We start from the raw sequence: 21,464 nt of genomic DNA, 5'->3' as shown, positions 1-21,464 counted from the left end.
GGTTTCTGAAGGAGGAGAGAAAATCCTGTGGGAAGGAGGCAAGGACAGATAGTTCTAGCAGCTCATCCTGAAATTTGTATTGCAAATAAGTGAACAAGCTGTTCCTCTGCAGCCTGTCCATAGGACATTTGTTACCATGCTCCCTTCACGAGGTTTAACAGCCTGCTACCTCGTGACACACGTCTGTTTCTCTGTGGGGTGACATTGGGTGGGATGCTGGCAGCAGAGGAGGAGGGCAGTGCTGTTCCCTTGATTATCTTCCTGCTCAAGACAGCATAGAGAACTGACTTCTAGCCATGAGGTCTCTCCTCCTTTCCATTTCAGTCGTCGTCTTCTCTCTCACAATTATTCGTTCTCTTTTTTTGGGAAGGGGGTAACAGCTGGGAAGTTGACTGTACTCACAGCTGAGAAGTAGCCCCCTCATTTCTCCTCACTTTCTGTCTCCCTGAATGATGTAGGGAAGGGCAAAACAGTGACAAGTGCAAAGTGCCCTGGCTACTAGCTTTGTTGTCCCAGCATTTGCCTTTAAAACCTGTGGTTAGGAGATAAATGGGTAACATCAACTCCTGCTGTATTTTTCTGTACTTTAGTGGTAAATGGGCAGAGGAGGAGACAGTAGCAGGTGACTTTCTTAGTCTGGCTGGTACAGAACTAAGAACTATAGTGGAAAAGAGTGAAGTGAGAACAAGCACTCTGCATATGGTGCAGACCACAGAGCATGCAATGCACAAAAGTGTACAGCTGAGTTAATGAATTGCTCTGTGGGAATGGCACCTCATATCCACCTGTGTGCCTATCTTGATGCTTAGTTTGACCCTTAGTTATGTCTATTTCAGTGCCCAGTGTATGATTTGGACCATAATGTGGAGTTCAATGGTGTTTACCAGTCTATGACAAAGCAGGCAGCCATAACGGTGCAGGTGAGGCTGATTTTTATTTTATTTTATTTTTTTGTCCCAGTGATGCTTTTCAGTACCTTGTCCTGTGTGTCCCTAGTTCTCTCTCCTTTTTTTTTTTTTTTAAAGGGATTTTACCTAGATTCCAAAACTTTGCTTATGTTTGGTTAGGTCGATGTCTTGGGTGTTGGGACTGTTGGTCAGCATGGCTGCAGCCTCCATGACCAAGAATCTTCTGTTGGAACTTTGGCTTTTCCACTGAGCAGTGGTGATACAGCCTTTTAATAAGCAAAGCTTCAGTAGATGGTTTGCACTAATTAAAAGAAATGCATTAACATTGGTTTGCTTATATTGGGGCACTGAATACTGGTGAACTCAAGGATGAGGTGAGCATCCCTAGAAACTAGTCTCTGTCCAGACCAGGCAGGTCTCTATAGAGCTGCTGTACGTGTAGCAATTAAAACCTGACCTCTTGCTTTTTGGAGCACCACCTCTGCATTGTACACAGGGTGAGGCTTCTTCACTTCTCATGGATTTGTCTTCTCTGTGCAGAGAAAAGACTTCCCAGGTGAGCAGTTCTTTGTTGTGTTTGTCATCAAGCCAGAGGATTATGCCTGTGGGGGTTCTGTGCCTTCCTCTATCCATGGTAAGTTGTGCTGGGAGACAGATCTTATTGATCTGTCCGGGTAATGGAGCAGCAGGAAACCTTTGTAGCCTTACTGTGGGAGGGCATAGGTTGGCCAGGTAGCTCTATCTTATCCACAAAACCGCGAGGAAGGATGAAATAAAAACGTGCTGACAGGCAGGTTAACAAGTCTTTATCGTGCAGGAAATGTCTGTATATAGTACAGCACTTGACTTGCTTGGATTATGCATTTTTGTGAGGGGTCACTTCATGGAAACTGTTGAGTCATGGCCTGAACCACTGATTGATCACCTGGGGAAAGGACTGGGTCAGCCTTGGGAGCACAGTTGAAGGCAACTCATCTGTGTGACCAGAAGGGGTAGAGCCTGGCTGCACCTCTCTTAGACCCTGTTTAAGGGCTGACTGTCACTGTGGAAGGATCTCTGGTGGGAGATCTCTCCTTTGTGGAGTCCTTTCTATGAGCCTAGGTCTTTGGAGATGGGTGAGCACTTTTACTTTTCCTGTGAAGTTCCATCCTTTCTGCACTGGTCCCCTTGCTGTTACATTCCTGTATCATCCTTCCACCGCATTAATCTGTCCAATTGCTACAATCACTGGTATATTGGAAGGTATGGGAGACACCTAGGCTGTGCTAGTTATGGCTTTTTTTCTTGTTCTTTCTCTTCCTTCCCTCTGCCCACCTTTTTCTGTGTTCTTCTGCCTGCATGGAGGCCCAGATAACAATCCCATAGAAGGCGTTTACTCCCAATACTATCTTGAAATCTATGGCAGCTCTGCACTTGGGGCAGCAGGAAATAGTAATAATTTGGTTGAAATAATTTTGATAGATTGATTCTAGTGCCTTCTCCAGCCAGAAGATTAATGTGTCCACCTTTTGGTCTGTGGTCATCTCTACTCTTGTGGTGGCTGAAACTGGAGTGGGTGCACAACTGTCCTCACAACAAGCTGACTTGAGCAACATATGGAAAGCTCAACCATGGTTTTTTAATATGGAAAATAAGTTGTGGATGGAGGGGGATTAAAACATGTGGAAAAAGCTGTGTTTTGGCAAGTCTGGGAAGGGTGCAAAACCATGCAAGCTTATACTGAAAAGCCAGACCCTGGTGTTTTTGCAAATACAGAGAACTGAGATCAGGGCCAGAGATCATTAAGGTTTGATGGTCTTTGTTTACTGTACCTTTGCATCTCACAGGAAATGTCAACCGTACTTGGAATCTACAGCGGACGAAGAACCTTCAAGTGACAATTGTGCCATCTATTAAAAGTTAGTATCTCTGTGCAGCTCTGTGGTGGGAATTTGGCACTTCTGTGGAGGAGGATGTGGCTGGGCTGGCAGCCCTGTGATGGGATGGTGCAGAGAGCACAAACAGAGGAGTTGAAACTGTTGCTGCCTTAGTTCCTTTCAGGAGCAGAGGTCTCTTCTGTGGTGTAGACACACTAGCTAAACCAGGGACAGAGAAATTGGAGGCAAACCTTGCAAAACGTTCTTGCACCTCCTCTTGAAGAAAGCAGATGGGTCTTGATTACTCTTTGGACTGGATGTTATCACCAAGTGGTGTTGGGAAGAGCAGGGCAGGATCACAGACTCTGGGAAGGGCTGTCCCTGCTCTGTGAACTGACTGCTGCCTTCTCTTTCCTCAGAGTCTGTTTACATCCAGGCCATGTTGTTCAGCTTCCTGAGCTTCCTCTCTTTTTATGTGGGCTCAGTGGTTGTTGCTTTTGTGCACTACATCAGGTAAGTCAAGGCTATTTACAAGAATAGCATTCTTGTTTCTCTTTATCCTCAGAGGTGCCACCCTGCAGTGCATTTGGGGTGAGGGTGGCAGCTAGCATCTGGTCAGAGCAGCCAAATGAGCCTTTGACTATTTGGTGGGCTCCTAGTGACAACTGTGAAGGGAAACATCAACCAGAAAACTTTTCTTCCTCTGCTATGGGCAGTGGTGAAAACCTAAAGCTCTTTCCTCTGTTTTTTCTCTAGTGTCCCATCCTCTGGGTTTCCATATATGGAGACATAGGGTGACAGATGGGAACTGTGATCGGGCCACTCTGGGTTATGAGGTGCCAGAGCATTGGGGAACTAAAGCGCTTTCTGAAATGCTGAACTAAATAGGTTTCAATAACCAAAATGTGGCCTTGGAATCTCAAAGTGCCTATCTCCTTCCTGACCTGCATCCCCTGCCCCATAGCTTAATGCCTACGCTTTTGCTGTGGGGTGAACTGAGGTGAACTTGGGCACAGCTGCTATGGCAGGTTGCTCCTGGGAGTGGGGGAAGAGTAAAACTCTTCCTGGATATTCCAGCCACTGTTGCTTGCTTGTGGTGACCTTGAAGTTTGCGTGAATGAAATTTGGACAAGAGGGGCAGAAAGGGGACAGCAGCCCACCTGGGAAGTAAGATTTGCAGCTGCAGGTCAAGTAACCAGTAGCACATAATAAACTTTTGTGGAGCAGCAGATGCTCTTAAGGTGGTGGGTCATGGTGGAGTTTGTTTGGATCAGTCATAGCTGCCTGTGTAGACAGTGACAGCAGTTAAATCGTTTGTCCAAAGTGTGGAGGCTCAGAAGGAAGGGAGTCTCTTCTATGCTCCTCCCTGGCCTTCTGGGCAAAGGTTGATGTGAGAAGAGCTAAGAAAAGCCTGTGGCAAATAGCAGGTTGGTTTTGTGTGAACTGATTTTTTTTCAGGGAGTTGTTCAGACTAAAAGTGGCAGAGTTTTCAACTGCTTCAAAGAAGGGATCTTAAAAAGTATTGTGCTCTAGAGAAGAAACAATTTCAAGATGGGATATTTGGCTAAACTTTGCTTCAGTTAACTTTTCATTGCAACAGTTCAATGAAATGGTGTGTATGTGCTTGTGCATGGACACGTGTGTACTTCTAGTTACTGCATACTCCCACTATACTGAGCAGTATAGGATAAAGTGATCCCGTAACCAATTGTCCTAGCTGTGGTGCATATCTAAAGAAGGAAAACTGATACTTTTTGGAAGTTAGAGAGTTAGATGCAAGCAGTCATGGCAATCATGTTTAGTCTAGTCTTTGTTTTTTTGTTTTTTGGTTTTTTTTTACTTATTTTGGGGTTTTTGTTGTTATCCTTTGGTTTTAAAGTTTGCACCATGTTGGCCTGTTGGTGTTCTAGATAATCCTGCCATGGCTGTCTGGTGGTGGAGTTTGTCCACTGTCTCATAAGTGCTTTTTGCTTATTTTCAGGGTTCGGAGGAAGGCTTCAGCTGAGAGATTGAGTCCTGAGAGTGGTAAGCTCTCTTTTCTGTTGTGAGACAGCCTTAGGTGAGTGAGATAGATCTTAAGCATGGCAAGAAACAGGCAGTTTGTCAAGTATTTTCTCCTTTCAACTCTTCTTCCTTCATTGGTCATGCACCGCGCAATCTCTGTTGCTGCTGAGATACTAGACTCCTCTCTGCCCTTACAAGGAAAGTCATTTGAAGCAGGCTCAACAAAATCATGGTCTGGACACTTGCACTTTGATTTCTGCTTTTGTGTTTTTTTTTCTTTTTTTTCTTTTTTTTCTTTTTTTTTTCCCCCCCAGCTCTTATTCCTTAGGATTTCCTCTGCCTGGTTTAACTATAGAGTCTCTCTTTCTCCTTCACTTTTTAATTCAAACTTGTTTTTAATTGGGATTTGCAGAGAACAGTAAATGAATGACTAATACTGTTAGTGTTGTCTGTGTTATTTACTTTGGTATTGGATTCTGTTTGCTTTATGCTGCACCCACATTTCTACATCCTGCGGATTTCTGTATTACAGAACCATAGCTGCATCTGAGAGGCTACTGATGAAAGGTGGTAATTTTTCCCATGTGGATGGGGGGCACTGGGGTCTCCTGCTTCCTGGCAAGGTGTGGGAGGCTGGTTGTTTCATTCTGTTTAAATATTTAGTGCCTTAAAAATAGTTCAAAGCATTCAAAGTCTGGGGGTAGAGAAGCATCAGCACTTGTACCTCTCTCCTGAGGGATGAGAGGACTTTATGATTTGGCTTGAAGATCTTGAAGCTTCTTCAGTCTCCTGTATCTTCTACTTAGCAATTATCTTCAAGCAAAAGAGCAGGGGATTGTAAAAATGTGCTTTAAAAACATTTGAATGTCATTGGGATGGCTCCTGTTGTGAGACAACAGCAGGTCTTGGGGCCATGGAACAGCGTGAAGGGCATTTGTGCTGAGGAGTTCGGGAAGCTGTCTTTCTCAGTTGTGTCCTTTCAGAGCATGTCTGACTGATACTTGTAAACTGATAACTCACATCTGCCTTGTCCTTCAGATCATCCATGACATGCTGGCTTGCTCTAAATTTTCTTCTCAAGCCCTGAAATTCATTTTCCTCCAGGGTAGCCCTGGTTCCTGTCTTCTCCATCAGTCCTGTTTCCTTTTCCCTCCCCCACCAAGAAACTGACAATTCTTAATCTGCCTATTGTCTTTGAATACTCTGTGACTGAGTGTGTCCCTTTGCTCATGCCACCCATCCGATGCCTGGCATTTGTGGTTAACTTCTTTTAATCTGGTGGGACACCTTCTGTCTCCTTCCACATCATCACTACCTGAAGGAGACAATAGCTGGAGGAACCACACCTAGTGTGCTGCATTTACTTTGCTGACTCACTCTCCTACTGGGAAGTGGGACTGAAATTACAGGGTGAGCGGTGTCTGAAGTGACTGGTAGGGACAGGGCAGGCTGCCTTTTCTCCCTGGTATGCTTGCTTTGTCCAGATTTAGATCTTCCCTTGGGAGATTTGGACTAAAATGTCGGGGGGAAATTGCTCACCGAGAGAGCAGTGAGGCACTGGAGTGAGTGGCCCAGAGAAGCTGTGGATGCTTCCATCCTGGAGGTGGTCAGTGCCAGGTTGGATAGGCTCTGGGCAGCCTGATTTAGTGGGTGGCAACCCTGCCCATGGCTGGGGTTTAGAACTCTGATCTTTGAGGTCCCTTCCAAACCAAGCCATTCTAAGATATTCAGGAGAGAAGGTTGAGATGTCATTTGAGAGCAAAAAGCTGCCTCTAACATAAAAATGGAGCATCTCTGTGGGACAGGACTGATGGGAGTAGGAATTTTGCATGTGACTCAGTGCTGTGAATGCTAGAAAAATGTTTTTCTTGCACTCTTCCCTACAGTGATCTGTATTTTCAAATGACTTTAAAGCAGCAGGGAAACTGTGTTGTACAGCAGATGAGGAGCAGAAGGTGCATCTTCCTTGCATCCTAGGAGTATGTCCTACTAATCCAAGCTCGGAGATGAATGGATGTTTTGTGGGGTGACTGCAGTGTACCATATTGTTCCCTTGGGTGCTTAGTCCGTGCCACATTGCCCACTTTAGATACTCCTCTGAGCTATTTGTTGCATTGGTAAAGAAGTTGAAATGGTGACCAAGCCCTTGCCCACAGCACAGTGTGCAGTGAACATGCCGAAGGAAAGGAGTGATTTAAACTTAAAACTTTAATGGCATTGTTATGTGGGAGCTCACCTGCTGAGGAATAAGGCTTGAGCAGCAACAGGTTTTGGGGCTCATTTGTTATGTAGTTAATAGAAGTGTTATGAAAATCCATGTAAGATGTTACAGAGGTGCCTGGAGCTAACACCTGGAGAGAGGAGTCTGGTGTGCCTGTCACTTTGGAAGAAGGTACCAGGAAGCTGGAGACACCATGTGGGAATGCCAGGCTGCAGGATGGCTGCCAGGTTTTAAATACTGATCTGTGTCCTGTACCACTTTGCTGCTGACTGGCACAATGCAGTTGTGAAGCTTTACAAGGAACAGGCCCAGTCTTGCTATTTACTGCCAGAGGAAGGCGCAGTCCTGTTGTCACTGTTCTTGCTCTCTTCCCTCTGGGAAGAGAGGTTTGATCCCTGTGTGAGGGTGTTCAGCATGCTGTGTTTGTACTGTTTGCTGTTAGTTCAGCAGCTGAGCCCCATTACAAGGATCAAAAGGGCACCAGTCAAAAAGGAGTGTGGAGCCAGGAGAGGGAAGTCCCAGTGTAACCTGACTGGGAGGTGTGACCCTTCTTGCTTCAGATGTGTGGGAGGGAGGCAGGGATTTATCAGTCCTCAAAGACATGTCCCTCTTGTCACCAGCACAAGATCATGAACACTTTTAGCATGGAACATTTTTGCTTTCTCCTTACTCAGTTAAAACTGTGTAGCAACTGTCTTGCTAAAGGCTGTCTGATTTTTGCAGGCCTTAACTGGAGGTAGTGTTATTTGAGTAGATCAGCACACAAGGGAGAGAAGAATAGGAAATCTGTAAGGGTGCTCTGAATACCATGAGACTTGCTCTAGAATCTGCCAAGTTTTGCAGCCCTGTAATGTGATCTCTGCAGCGTGCTGGACACTCGTGCTTTTGTGAGTCAGGCTGACAGCCTCTGTGAGGAGAGTGGAAGGAAATGAGTTTGTTTCCTATTGCAAAGCAATGGTTTCCCCTTCATACAGTATACTCTAGAGGGAGATAGGGTGCAGTCTGCTTGGAGAAATGCTGCTTTTCCCAAGCCTCTCCAGCTCTTGAAGTTGTTTGCATTCACCTAAGAGATGTTTTGAAGCACTGCAATGAAGCTAACTGGCTCCTTTGGGTCTGTTTCTGTTGCAGGATCTGGGATTATGACATCTTCGCATCCCATCACAGCCAGCACCCCTGAAGGAAGCAGCTATGGTGCTATTGGTACTGTGTCTTCCAGAACTGGGGACGGAGGGAGGGCCCTGCCTGGGGCAGGGGGAGGTGCAGATTTGCAATCATTTGATGCTTTAAGGCCAGAAGGGAATAAAGTTACAAGCTACTTCAGTAGCAGCTTGCATGTGTTTTAAAAGGAAAATAAATAAATAAAGCAGTTCTCGATGTCCCATTTGCACTGAAAGGGTAGGGAAACGTCCACCAAACAATAGCAGATCTCTGGAAGAGCTTTTCGGAGAGTCTCCATCATTGAGACTCAGCTGGAGGAAGCACAGTCGTCAGACGAGTGTTGGTGTGATAGTCCTGCTTCAGGCAGGTTGACTAGGGACTTACAAAAGGTCTCTTCCAATCAAGCTTCTCAGACCTGGTTATGAGTTCATGGAGCCTATGTTTAGACCAAAGCATGCTTCTTCACTGGAAGGCTTAATGCTTGTGTGCAGATAGGCAGGACAGTGACACGAGTTCCTTGTGGTCCAGTGCTTTCATTAGCAGAGAGGTAATGTCATGCTGTTCAACAAGTGAACTGTGCGCTGACAGAAGAGGGGGAAAAAATCCCTGCTAATCTGGAACGATGCTGAATCCTTTCCTTTCCTAGAGTATTTCTTAGTCTCCTTGGAACTATTCCTGCTACTGTGGAGGGACTGGTATTGAACAGTGCAATGCTGTGGATTTTTGTGTCATATTCTTTTGGATTTGATAGCTTGGGGATTCAGATATTGGGCTGTGAAGGTGGGATATCTCTGAATGCTCAATGAAGAAATACAGAACTGAAGTTTCATGAGGTTTGGTGGAAAATTCAGAAGGAACTAAGTCATGGAAAAGAGTTGAGGGTTATTTTTATCTTCCCTCAACCCCTGAAATGCTTTAAAAGCATTTGGGAGATGAGGAAGAAGATTATGTTCTGCTCATGCTAGTCTGAGCAAGGAGTGGCTGGGAGCTCAGCCAGTGAGTTGGAAATGTGGGCAGATCCCTCTGGCCTGCAGGTGACCAATACTGTGTGTGCAGTGGGAGTAAAACTGATGCTCTGCTTCCTGTGAAAATTCAACTTTCTTCCTTTCTGTCTTTGTTCTACAATATTTTTAGAAAGGCTGAGACCTAAAGCTTATGTGAAGTCTGGAGTCTAACTAGGTCAGTGTGTTCCTGATCTCTGAACAGCCTGCTGCTTTTTCTAGAGATGTATGGCTGGTCTCAGACTTCTGGCTTTCAGAGCCCAGGCTAGGAAAGAGTAGAAAACGTTAGAGATGAAAAGTAGTAAAGTGAAAGTGTGTGTGTGGGGAGGGGGGGGGGGGGGGGGATGCAGAAGAAACTACTGGGGGAGATGAGGAGAAGGGCAAATAGAGATGGTCCTTGAAAGTGCTACTAGCTGATATCTGAGACTTCTAGGAAGGTCTGTGACTATGAAGAAGCTTCTACCTTGAAATGACCATATCAGCTTTTCCCAGTGTATTGTTGCTGACATCTGGGCACCTTTCTTCCTGTTGTTTTTGGAGGGATTTAGCCTTTACCCTGCCTGTTTTTTTTCTTTCTTCCTGCTCTGCTCCAGATGAGTCTAGCTCCAGTGGTGGACGGCAGTTGTCTTCCCCTGAGCGTGGGCCACCAGCAGGCTCTGACACAGACAGCTCTGTGGAGGAAGAGAGTGACTTTGACACCATGCCAGAGATTGAAAGTGATAAAAATGTCATCCGCACAAAGGTATGGTGGGCACGTGGCCAGGACCAGCACCAGTCACTCTCTAAGGGTTTTAAGTTTCCACTTAGCTCTGCTGGATTTCATCTAGCAGAGATGAGTGTGCTTCTTAGTGCTCTTTCAGAGTCTAAGAAGTTTTCCTGATGTGCTAAGCATACTGCTGAAATGAGTGACTTAATGTGGAAAGTCAGAATATGTTGGGAACAATTGAGAAAGGAGAAGGAATCCCAGTGTGTCCAAGAAAGTACAAGGAGGTGGAACAGCATAGGGGGAAAATAATGTGCAATGGTAACTGGATATTTGGTAGGAACAGTGACTCAAGATGCATGCTTTACAATTACATTGAGATTTTTCTACTGGCTTTTTCACTAGTTCTTTTCTGGTGTTTTTTGTTTTCTTCCCTCTTTCTTTTCCCATTAATGTTTTAGGTGTTCCTCTATCTGTCAGACTTGTCCAGGAAAGACCGAAGAATTGTCAGCAAAAAATACAAAATCTATTTTTGGTAAGAAGACAGACTGGTAAGGCCCAATCTTGGGACCTAGTCTCTAGTTGTAAGCTCTCCAGCTATGTCACATGCTCTTCTTTTGAACCACAGTTTAGTTTTTAAGGATATTCTTTCAGCTGTCCTGTTACGCTCTGTTCTAAGCAGTCACTGCAGATCCCACGTACCTCAAATGAGGATATTTGTGGGCTGATGCATATGTGATCCTGGCAATAGTTACTGGTTTTCAGTAGCTTTTTAAGCTGTGGTAATAAGCAATTTGCTGAAACATACTGAGGAAGGAGGAATTAAAGTGTGGACAGCAGTTTGAGGGAGATGATTGTCCTCCTCTACTCTGCTTTTGTGATCCTCACCTGGAGTACTGCAGGGAGGGGTTCCCAGCGCAGGAGTCTTGAGTTGGCCCAGAGAAGGGCCATGAGGATGATCAGAGGGCTGGAGCAAAACACTTTGGTGTTCAGTGCAGAGAAGGGAGGAGTCCAGGGAGACCTCATTGTGGCCTCCTAATGCCTAAAGGAGGACTACAGGAAAGCTGGAGAGGGACTCTATCAGGGGTATAGTGATAGTTTAAAACGAAGTTGCCCTTTGTCCTAAGGGTAGAATTAAGTTTACATTAGACGTTGGGTAGAAGCTCTTAACTCAGAGGGTGGTGAGGCACTGGCACAGGCTGCCCAGGGAATCTGTGGGTGCCCCATCTGTGGAGGTGTTCAAGGCCAGGATGAAAGGGGGCCTTGGGCAGCCTGATCTAGAGGGAGGTGTCCCTGCCTCTGGCGAGGGGTATGGAATGAGGTTATCTTTAAGGTCCTTCCAACACAAATCATTTTTTTTTTATTAGCTACTCAAATATAAAAGCTTGTGGTTAGCATCCTGACTATTCTTGTGTTCTTGCTATTTGCCTCCTGTTTGCATTAGTGCATTTTCCTTCTACTTCAGGAGGATCATCATCTGAGCTGCTGTAAAGCTGTGGCTGGGAGAGAAGGGTGTATGCCCTTAGGCACCAGGGTGTACAAGCTTCTCCACCTGCACTGTAAGGCTCCAAGATGGGTGTGTGCTGATAATGCTGTAACTGCTGCTTTTGCGTTCTCTCTGCAGGAACATCATCACCATTGCAGTGTTTTATGCCCTGCCAGTCATCCAGCTTGTCATCACCTACCAGACGGTGCGTCAACCTGTGGCTGTCACCAGCGTTTGGTGTCATCTTGCCTTTGAACCTACTTCGTGGCTATGTGGTGCAAGGATGACAGTTGCAGTAAAACTGGGGTGACCTGGGGATCCTGCTGAAGGGCAGATTACTTTAGCTGCTCTCTGTACCAGATTCTGGTCATTGCTGCTAGCTTGGCTCAGCTTACTGAGCTTGTTTCTGCCGCTTCTGCCTGGAAAGTGGAGACTGCAGATCCCTACTCCTCTGTTTTCCTAATCCTCATTTGGGGGCCTGCTTTATTTTATAGTCAGGAGGAACCTGCTATCCTCTCTGGAAGACAGCTGAAAGCAAATGCTGTTGGCTATGATATGAGTGTTCTTTTCTGTTTTGTTTTCCATAGCCCTTGTTATCCTCCTGTTACTCAGAGAATTGCAAGCAAGATCTACTTTTCGCCCTTGTTGTGTTGCAGGATGCAAACACAAAGTATATCTTATCTAAGGACTGCTGTCAGGTCTATGGCTGGTGGTAACATCTTGACTCTTACTCATAAAAGCTTCACTTTCAGATGTCAGTACTCCCTTATGGCAGTGCTACTGCTGGGCTGCCTCCAGGTCTCTACATACATCTTTACATCCTACCAAACTGATTTCACTTCTACATAGTGACTTTCTTCTGAACCAGTGGCACGTGGTCCCTGCTCTGCCCCAAGCACTGAAACTAGGCAAAGAGAACAAAAAAGACCAGCTGAGTTTCAAAGCAGTCAAGGGCCCAGCCACCAGTCCTGTTTGAAGCACCCTAAGCTGCTGTCACTAGCTTCAGTGCTTTTCTGGACCTTATGGGCTCTGAGCTGCAGTGGTTTCTGAAAAGCTATTTGCAGGGTGTACTGTTTGCAGAGTCACAGCCCTCAGGTGCTGTATCTGCAGTATGGCACATCAAACTTGTGTAAACACAGTGCATGCACAATGCAAAGACATCCAAACAGAAAGGATTTGCTAACATCAGCTCTCCCTCCTCTGCTCTGTCCAGGTAGTGAATGTGACAGGCAATCAGGACATCTGCTACTACAACTTTCTGTGTGCTCATCCACTTGGGGTGCTGAGGTGAGTCCTGCAGTCACTGCATTATTGCCTTATGCTGTGCCCAGGCAGGGTTTTTTTCCTTACCAGATTCACAACAACCACACTGAAAAGACCATCAAGAGTTTAGGGCTCTGAACAGAGTCTCCCCAAGCTTTCTTTTGTGCTCAGCAGTAGCTTTCTGCTGCAGTGAGGTTTGCACCCAGGTCTATGTGGTACTAGGTTTGCCCTAGCAAAACTGTTTGCCACCAATGATGGGCTTATCTTTTGGATGCTTTCACTTGTATTCAAAGATGCAGCTCTGCTAAGCAATTCAGAACTGTCCTTTCAGTGCAGCATTTCTCTACCCTAACATGGAGTGCAAAGAGAACGCAGAGTTGGGAATCTCAGAGAGAAAGTGCTAAATCCATTGAGGCAGATACAAAGTACTCAGCCTGAAATTGTCCTCCGTTGTGTAAAACTGGCAGGTGTTTGGCAGCTGCTGATGTGGAGGATGGTGGTGGTGGGGAGCTAAATGAATTCAGTTTAGTGTGTCCTAGGGTTCACCCTCCTGCTTCTGTGATGCTCTTGCCTTTAAACCCTCTTTTTCCCTGCAGTGCCTTCAACAACATCCTTAGCAATGTGGGCCACATGCTGCTGGGCTTTCTCTTTCTCCTCATTGTGTTGCGCAGAGACATTCTCCACCGTCGGGCCATGGAGATGAAAGATGTCTATACCCTAGTGGGTACATGGTTGCATGGGACTAGTGGTGGGAGGGAGGGCAGGATGAAAACAACCAGGGCAATGCACAATGGATTTCAGTTTGCATTCCTTGGTGGAGGATGGAATCCTCTTTTTCTTTCCCTGGCAAAAGATGGAGGTGGAACACATTCTCACCGACTCCACCACTTTGCTGTTTGTGGTTTGTCTTTGCTGCTGTTGTTGCCCAGCCTGGACTCACAAAGACAGGGAGATGAGCTGAGGAATGACTCCTGTGGCTTTTCTTCCACTGTTCGCTGTGGAAAAACTGGGGCAGATGAACTGGATGGGGGCATGTCTGGATCCTTGCTTTGTCCTATGACGATGAAACAGGCAGTGGAGAGGAGCATCTGCTTTCTAGAGAGGAGGAGGCTCCTCTGTACTAAAAGCTAGACATATGTTTCTAATGGGGCTTGTGAAAAATGCAGCCTGGTTAGTTAACATCCTTCTAAATGTGGTGTTGCAGTGAGATTTTGGTCTCCAGGCATCAGTACCAAGACACTGAGGTCTTCAGACCAGAAGTTTGTATGTAATTATTTTGGATTTGCTGCTTATGGATTCTACCAGCTCTGCAGTATGGCTACAACTACGTATGGGCTGCAGGACAAGTGTGGGGGGTTAGGAGGGTTGAGGTAATGAAAAGTGGAAGCTCTCTTGTGATGAGAATGGTGAGGGTGCCTTCTGTCTGCCTCTGTTCTCTTCTAGGACTATGGGATCCCAAAGCATTTTGGTCTCTTTTATGCTATGGGCATTGCTTTGATGATGGAAGGGGTGCTCAGTGCCTGCTACCATGTCTGCCCCAATTACTCTAATTTCCAGTTTGGTAAGCCAAGTTGCCTTCTTTTTGTGCTTGAAGGATTTGCCATCTGTATCTCCTGCAGAGTTACAAGTTATTTCTCACCTCTCTACTTTTGCTAAGCTTCCAGGCTTGATCAGAAGACAGTGAATCTTTGGATGAAAAAAGGAAGTTCCGTTCAAAGACAGGAGAATAATTTTTTTTTTCTTTTTTTAACTGGAAGGGTGGGCAGGGACTGGAATGGATTGCTTGGAGTTTGTGGTCTCCTGTGGAGATAAATTGACAGGCCTTGGTACTGGACAACTCTGTCACAGCTGACTCTGAGCAGAGCAAGTGAATCAGATTATCTGAAGAGGTCCCATCCAGTCTCAACCATTCTGTAACTTCCTGCCTGTTTCTGTGCCCTGATGCCTTTTTATTTATTTTTTGTAGCCTATGAGCATAGTAGATGCACTACAAGGTAGCAAAGCACAAGGTGCTGTACAATGTAGTATAGCTTCAGAGATTCATGCCAGCTGGTTTTGTGTTTGGCTCTGCTGCCACACTTCACTGTATGTGCTTTGAGCAGCTTTCTCAGCCTGCTGGCACCTGTTTTCACTATTTCTGTTGTGCTCCCTCCACAGACACCTCCTTCATGTACATGATCGCAGGACTTTGCATGCTTAAGCTGTACCAGACCCGCCACCCAGACATCAATGCTAGTGCCTACTCTGCCTATGCCTCGTTTGCTGTGGTCATCTGCCTCGCTGTCCTTGGAGTGGTATGGCTCCCTCTTATCTGCCTTTTTCTCTGGGGAAGAGATGTGTGGCTGGAAATGTGGCTTAAGTAGCCAAAGGACCAGGGAAAGCATCAGAGCTCAGTAAGACTGTTAAGCAGCTACTTGTACTTGCATTCATAGTGTTCTTATTTTTTTTTTCTTTCTCCTTTTCAAAACAACTGTCCTCACAGCCTGGTTGCTTGTGCCTCTTTCTACCGTTTGCTTCTCTCCAGTTGGAGGACTGTTTCATTCAGCAGTAACCAGGCAAAATCTGTTGAATTCTTGCTTTGAACTACTGGCTGGGCCTCAGCGGGCTGTTAGCCCCCTCTCTGTCCTACAGTAGCACAGAATAACAATTGATCTTTTGCAGGTAGGAGACTGTCTGTGGGATAAGACATGAAGGAATAGCTGGTAAAGTTGAGAATTTCCAAGAATTTCTTGATACTCTGCTTGATAGGCACCTTCAACCCCTGAAGGTGTTCGAGGCCAGGCTGGATGGGCCTGTGGGCAGCCTCATGTAGTGGCTGGCAGCTCTGCCATCAGCAGGGGATTGGAACTAGGTGGACTTTAAGGTCCCTTCCACCCCAAGTCCTTCTGTGATCCTAGATTTGCATGCCTAGGTTCAACTGCTGGACTTCTACTATGGAGTGGTGAATATTTTGTTGAGAGATATTTTCAGGTTGTAGAGTGGAGATTATAAGCTGTATCTCTCTCTTTTTCCATTCACAAAGAGAAGGCTTTTCTGCTTACTTTTTTCCCCATGCAAATTGAAAAACTAAAGCACCTTCTGTGATCCCAGGAGAGGGGAGCGTGTAGTCGTAGCCTGTGAGCAGACTAGAGTTTCTGAACTCTTTGATGTATAATGGAAATATTAAAGTTTTAACACAGCATTAACTTGGATTGGAAAGTCACTTCTAGCCCTTAAGTAAACAAAAAGCTTGTAATAGGAACACTTTGTACTTTTTGGTTTGCCACAGTGCATTTGCTAAAGCGATGGTTGGTTCCCTGACTGCCTTTGTGAAATTTCTCTCCTGGCCAGAGGGGCTGCTGCCTAGCTCTGCAGGGAGAGCTTGCCTGGCTCTGTGTTTCTGCTCCCTGAGCCAGCTGCAGTCCTTCAAGGTCATCAGGCTGTTCTGAAGGGGCATTCAAAAGTAATGGCTTATTCTCCAGAAGTGCTAGGCTCCTCTTGTTTTCCTGGTCTCTGTTTAGAATTATAGATTTGGTTTTGACTTGGAGGATAATAGGGGTTTCTCTTTCATATTCAGTGGGATTGTCTAATGCTCTGTGGTGATACAGGAAAGGAAAGGAGCAGAGTGCTGGTAACTGGGCCCAGGGTTTTTCCTTTTTTCTTTTTTTTTCTTCCCCAATATGTCTTTGCTTTCAGGTGTTTGGGAAAAACGATGTGTGGTTTTGGGTCATTTTCTCATTGATCCATGTTTTGGCCTCGCTGGCTCTCAGCACCCAGATCTACTACATGGGACGCTTCAAGATGGGTAAGTGCCACAACCAAACTGTTCTGTGGGTGCTTCTTGTTTGAACCTTTGCAAGTCACCTCTGTAGCGTTTGGTAGAACTGTAAGGCCAGTCCTGTGGCCTGCACTTGTTTGGGGTTATCCTTTCCTCTCCCTCACCTGAAGCTTTTCCTGGGCTCTGAAGTCTTTGCTACTGCTGCTTCCCAGACAATGGGAATCAGCAGGACCCATTTGCTGTCTCTTGTGCTGTGCTCCAGAAGGGTGAGCTAGATGGGGTGAGGGAAGAAAAGGTCTGTTGGGGAACCTGGTTCATGTGCTCTGCTTACAAATGTGTTTCTCCTTCCTCTTCTGCTCCTGTCTGCCTCAGATGGCCCTGACTCAGGTAACTGGCAGCAGCTCCCATTCTTTGAAATGATTGAGCAGTGGTGGAGAAGCTGGGGGTGCATGGATGTGTGTGGAAGGTGGGCTTGTGTGCTGCCCTGGGGTTGGCTCTTGAGAATTGAAGTTTGTTTGCCAGCAGTTCTGCTAGGGCATGCTCCTTGCCAGGAAGGGGATGGTATAGCACAGAAAAGCCCTGATCCCAACACAGGAGTTCTTTTGAACTCTGCATTTGTGACAAAAGAGGGACCTTTGCATGCATGCATGCACGCGTGTCTGTTTGTCTTCACTGCTACTGATGGCTCTCCAGAGAAGATTCTGCAGTGATTTTTATTTATTTTCTGTAGTAGGGGCATTGTGTGTTCTGCTGTTCTAGACCACTCTCAACAGCGATGAGGGTCTCCCCTGTCTCCCTCCACACTGTTCCATGGAAAGCACTTTTCCCCCTTCCTCCGTGAACATCTCCCGTAAAGAGGAGTGGCTGCAAAGCCAACATATTTGTATTCAGACAGGGCCTATCTGACTTCTGGGCAGCACCATGGTCAAGAATGTTTGGTTTTTAACCTCTTGTTCTGACCACTGTCCACCTGCTGTCCTTCTGCTCAGCATGGACTATTCCCAGAGGGCAAGAAATGAATTTGTGAACACCCTGACCTTCATAGCCTGGGTCCACAGTTAGCCAGTGTGTGCCTGCATCTTTCCCCAGCAGGTGTTACAGAGCTCACTCTAGTTATACTGACTTCTCTGCTCTTCTTTGGCAGACCTGGGGATATTTCGACGGGCAGCCATGGTGCTGTACACGGACTGTATCCAGCAGTGCAGTCGGCCAATGTACATGGTATGTGATTTCTCACTTTTCTGCACATCCTTCAGCACTTGTTTGCTTTCTAGGCAGCATGCAGAAGAGAGGGTTGTGGCTATTTGAAAAAAATAATGCTACCTGCTTCCCTTCTCTTCCCCTACCTCTCACCAGTGTGCAGTTATAGATCTCTGCTGGAGCTTTTTACTTCCACCAGAGCTTCCTTGATCTATGGCCTGGTGAATAGAAAGTCAGAGCGAACGTGACACAAGTATGATAGGATTTGCCATTCCTCTTTCTTTCTAGGGACATCAGCTGAAAGGAATTGGTGTAAAGCTCAGTGCAGTGCATCCTGTCTAAGGAATGCAGTGACTGTTGTGGTTTCTACAGTGCCTTGGGGCAGGCAGGAGGGGAAAAAAGAAACAGTAGCTGTTACCTTGCGTCCTAGTGATTGCTTTCTTCTCAGCGTAGAGCATTAATTAGTGCTTGAAGCCAAATTAGATCTTTATTTATGAATTCTACTTTATTGTTTTTATTCTTTAGTCTCACAGTAAGCATCAGATTGAATTTTGCAAGCAAAGTTGGTGCACTCAGGCATAAAGTAAACCTGACTGGCCTGAAATAGCTAATTCATAAAAGCAGCTGTGTAAGCACAAATATGTAAGGACCACAGATGTATCTATTTTGCCCTCTATAGTTGGAGTTCTTACCTTGTTAATAGTGAAACTGGTTTAAAAAAATAAATAAAAGGAGGGGGTGTAGCTCCATGGATATGTGCTGGAGGCTGTCCAAAGCATCCTGTGTCCTCTTTCAAACATGCCGTTTTTCTGTGCAATATGTTTTTATGTGGAAGGAAGTTAACTAGGAAAACAGTGGAAACTTAGCCAAACAACTTGCAGGCAAGTTTATCTTCTGAAAATGATTCTTGAGGGGTTGACTTTTCTTTTTAGATGCTTAATCTCTGCTATGCAGTGTTCTCCTCAAATTTGTGAGGGCCAGAGCAGCATCCATCCCACGATTATTCCTTCACATGGAGCAAATACAAAAGCCAGGTGAATGTGCAGTTACAGGAACCAGACTCCAGACCCTCAGACAACGATAGCCTGCATTTCTGAGACAAAGTCCACTTGTATTTCCTTCTCTTTCATGTCATCATTGGTGTCTTTTCTTCAGGACAGGATGGTGCTGCTCATTGTTGGAAACCTAGTCAACTGGTCCTTGTAAGTAGTGGGGTGTGGTGTTTTGCCTACTTGTGTACATGGGCTTCAATATTGATACATGTGGTCTGTGGTGGGGAGAAAATGCAGCAGTGTCTTTGTGATTGTTCTGTGCTGGGGCTCTTCTGAGACAATGTGGGTTGCAGTGTGCTCCAGAGATACTTCCAGCACCTCTGAGTGTTTTGCTGGTGCTGTGTAGTGGCCTGTCTGACCAAGCTTGCACAGTGTTGGCCTGGCACAACCGTGCTATGTTGTGCTATGCAAACACATCCTCTCTAGCTGGGAGCTCCAGCCCAGCTCAGCTGCAGGAGACTTGGCAGAGACATTTGTCACAATTGAGACGTTTGTCACAATTGCAGAGCACAGCAGTAGCTGCATGGTTGAAGTGACAAGCTCTTGGATGAGACCTAAAATAACTGCCCTTAACTTCTGCTTTTCTCAAAAGCTGCTTCTCAAGGATATGCCTTCTACTAATACAGAGATCTGGGGCTAAGCCCTACTGAGTGAGATGTGTTTGGCCATGAGGTGGAAGCAACACAATGCTCCTGCCCATATAATAGAATCATAGAATCACCAAGGTTGGGAAAGACCTCCAAGATCATCCAGTCCAACCATCCACCTACCACCAATATTACCATGCTATACCATGTCCCTTAGTACAACATGTAAACATTTCTTGAATACCTCCAGGGATGGCGACTCCACCACCTCCCTGGGAAGCCTGTTCAGCACCTAACCACATTTTCACAGAAGAAATTTGTCTTAAAGTCCAGTCTAAATCTTGCCTGACACAACTTGAGGCCATTCCCTCTGGTCCCATCTCTAGTTACATGGGAGAAGTGGCCAACCCCCACCTCACCAAAACCTCTTTCCAGGTAGTTACAGAGAGCAGTAAGGTCTCCCCTGAGTCTCCTCTTCTCTAGACAGAACAATCCCAGTTTCCTCAGCTGCTCCTCATAATACCTGTGCTCCAGAATCCTCAGCAGCTTCATTGCCCTTCTCTCAGCATGCTCCAGTGCCTCCGTGTCTTTCTTGTAGTGAGGGGGCCCAAAACTGAATGCAGTACTCCAGATGTGGCCTCACCCGGGCCGAGTGCAGGGGGTTGATCACTTCCTTTGCTCCTGCTGGCAACACTATTCCTGATACCAGCCAGGATGCTATTGGCCTTCTTAGCCATCTGGGCACACTGCTGGCTCACGTTCAGCTGAGAGTTGACCAATACCCTCAGGTCTGTTTTCTGTACACAGTCTTCCAGCCACTCTGCCTGTAGTGTTGCCTGAGGTTGTTGTGGCCAAAGTACAGGACCTGGCATTCGGTCTTGTTGAACTTCATTCTACTGGTCTCAGCCAAGCTATCCAGCCTGTCCAGATCCCTCCGTAAGGCCTTCTTACCCCCAGGCAGATCAGCACTTCCTCCCAACTTGTACTTTCTCCCAAGTTTCCCATCCCTTCTTCTACAGGAGGTAGTCTCTCTTTTTCCTGAAGCCTCAGGAAAAAGCTCCCTGTTCATCTATGCCAGTCTTCTTCCCTGCTGGCTCATCCTACAGCAAAGGGAGACAGTCTGCTCCTGTGCCTTCAAGATTTCCTTCTTGAGGAGTGTCCAGCATTCCTGAACCCCTTTACCCTTCTGGCATCTCTGGTTGCTCGGTGGATGAGCAGGTCTGAGGCTGTTTTGCTTTGCTTTGTTTCTTAGCAAGGAGCTGAAGTGAATGCTGTATTTCCTTCAGGAAACTGGGAGGCTGCAGCAGTGTTGCCATATCCTGTGGTCTGAGGGGAGCAGTGGGTGTTCATCAGTTTGGGGGTGTATCCTGTCCCCAGTGAAAGAGGTTGTCTAATGTCTCTTCTTCCCTCTCTACCTTCAGTGCGATCTTTGGGCTGGTGTATCGGCCCAGAGACTTTGCCTCCTACATACTGGGCATCTTTATCTGTAACCTGTTGCTGTACCTGGCTTTCTACATCATCATGAAGGTAAAAGAGGCGGCTGTAGCTGTCGTGCATGCCCATCTCTGAAGGGGGAGGGTATGGTCCTCCTTTGGGCTGCAATCTGGGATCTCGGAGAGGGGCATGGGTAGTCTGTTGTGGGACTTGGGGTGTGACAAGGTGCTGGTTGTTGGGGAGGTGATGCTGTGCAGTGATCTTGGTGGCTGGACTGCGTCTTCCTGGGGTGGGCAACATTTTGTGAAGGTGGACAGGCTGGGCTGATGTGCCATTGTGCATGGCTCTGGCCCCTGCAAAGCACTTATGAGGCTACATTCCTCCCTGCAGATCCGCAGCTCTGAGAAGCTCCTGCCTATCCCCTTGTTCTGCATCGTGGCCACAGCGGTGGTGTGGGCGGCTGCCCTCTACTTCTTTTTCCAGACCCTCAGCAGCTGGGAGGTAATGATTCCCTTTTGCCACCCTTCTATCCATTTCTGTCTCTTGTCTTCCCTTCCTGTTGTTGTTGTTCTGCAGAAACAAACTGTGGGGGAGAGCCTTGGACTGCTTTCCCACATTAGGAAGGGAGTGCAGGAAGCTGTGCTGAGGCCGAAATAACTGTATGCATAGTATAATAAAGGTTGAAAAAAAAACCTCTAAGGTCATCAATTCCAACTGTCAGCCCATCACTGTGAAGTAATGATTTTTTTTTTTTAGATTCAGGTGATCTTGAGGCCTCTTTAGGGGAGACAGGGTGACCTGGTGATCTGAAGACAATGGGGCAGATCCTGACCA

The 21,464-nt window shown here is 46.4% G+C and overlaps 1 protein-coding gene across 2 annotated transcripts in view; it reads left to right on the top strand.

Moving 5' to 3' along the window:
* The window catches only part of SIDT1 (SID1 transmembrane family member 1), a 40,479-nt gene that overhangs the window by 17,141 nt on the left and 1,874 nt on the right, over positions 1-21,464 (top strand). Inside the window, exons 6-24 of one of the 2 annotated variants that reach the window (XM_004938159.5) lie at positions 837-920; positions 1,449-1,542; positions 2,735-2,806; positions 3,184-3,277; positions 4,746-4,789; positions 8,118-8,189; positions 9,742-9,890; positions 10,313-10,386; positions 11,476-11,542; positions 12,551-12,624; positions 13,197-13,320; positions 14,044-14,161; positions 14,758-14,894; positions 16,276-16,384; positions 16,730-16,744; positions 17,502-17,578; positions 18,713-18,759; positions 20,618-20,723; positions 21,021-21,131. In XM_004938159.5, coding sequence (XP_004938216.2) covers positions 837-920; positions 1,449-1,542; positions 2,735-2,806; positions 3,184-3,277; positions 4,746-4,789; positions 8,118-8,189; positions 9,742-9,890; positions 10,313-10,386; positions 11,476-11,542; positions 12,551-12,624; positions 13,197-13,320; positions 14,044-14,161; positions 14,758-14,894; positions 16,276-16,384; positions 16,730-16,744; positions 17,502-17,578; positions 18,713-18,759; positions 20,618-20,723; positions 21,021-21,131 — 1,668 coding nt within the window. The remainder of the gene's footprint in view (positions 1-836; positions 921-1,448; positions 1,543-2,734; positions 2,807-3,183; positions 3,278-4,745; positions 4,790-8,117; positions 8,190-9,741; positions 9,891-10,312; positions 10,387-11,475; positions 11,543-12,550; positions 12,625-13,196; positions 13,321-14,043; positions 14,162-14,757; positions 14,895-16,275; positions 16,385-16,729; positions 16,745-17,501; positions 17,579-18,712; positions 18,760-20,617; positions 20,724-21,020; positions 21,132-21,464) is intronic. The other variant, XM_004938161.5, reaches the window with a different exon arrangement.

This window comes from Gallus gallus, chromosome 1 (assembly GCF_016699485.2).
Source record: "Gallus gallus isolate bGalGal1 chromosome 1, bGalGal1.mat.broiler.GRCg7b, whole genome shotgun sequence".
Taxonomy (NCBI): Eukaryota; Metazoa; Chordata; class Aves; order Galliformes; family Phasianidae; genus Gallus; species Gallus gallus.
Note: the sequence above shows the minus strand (reverse complement) of the source record. Positions and strands in the feature narration are given on the sequence as shown.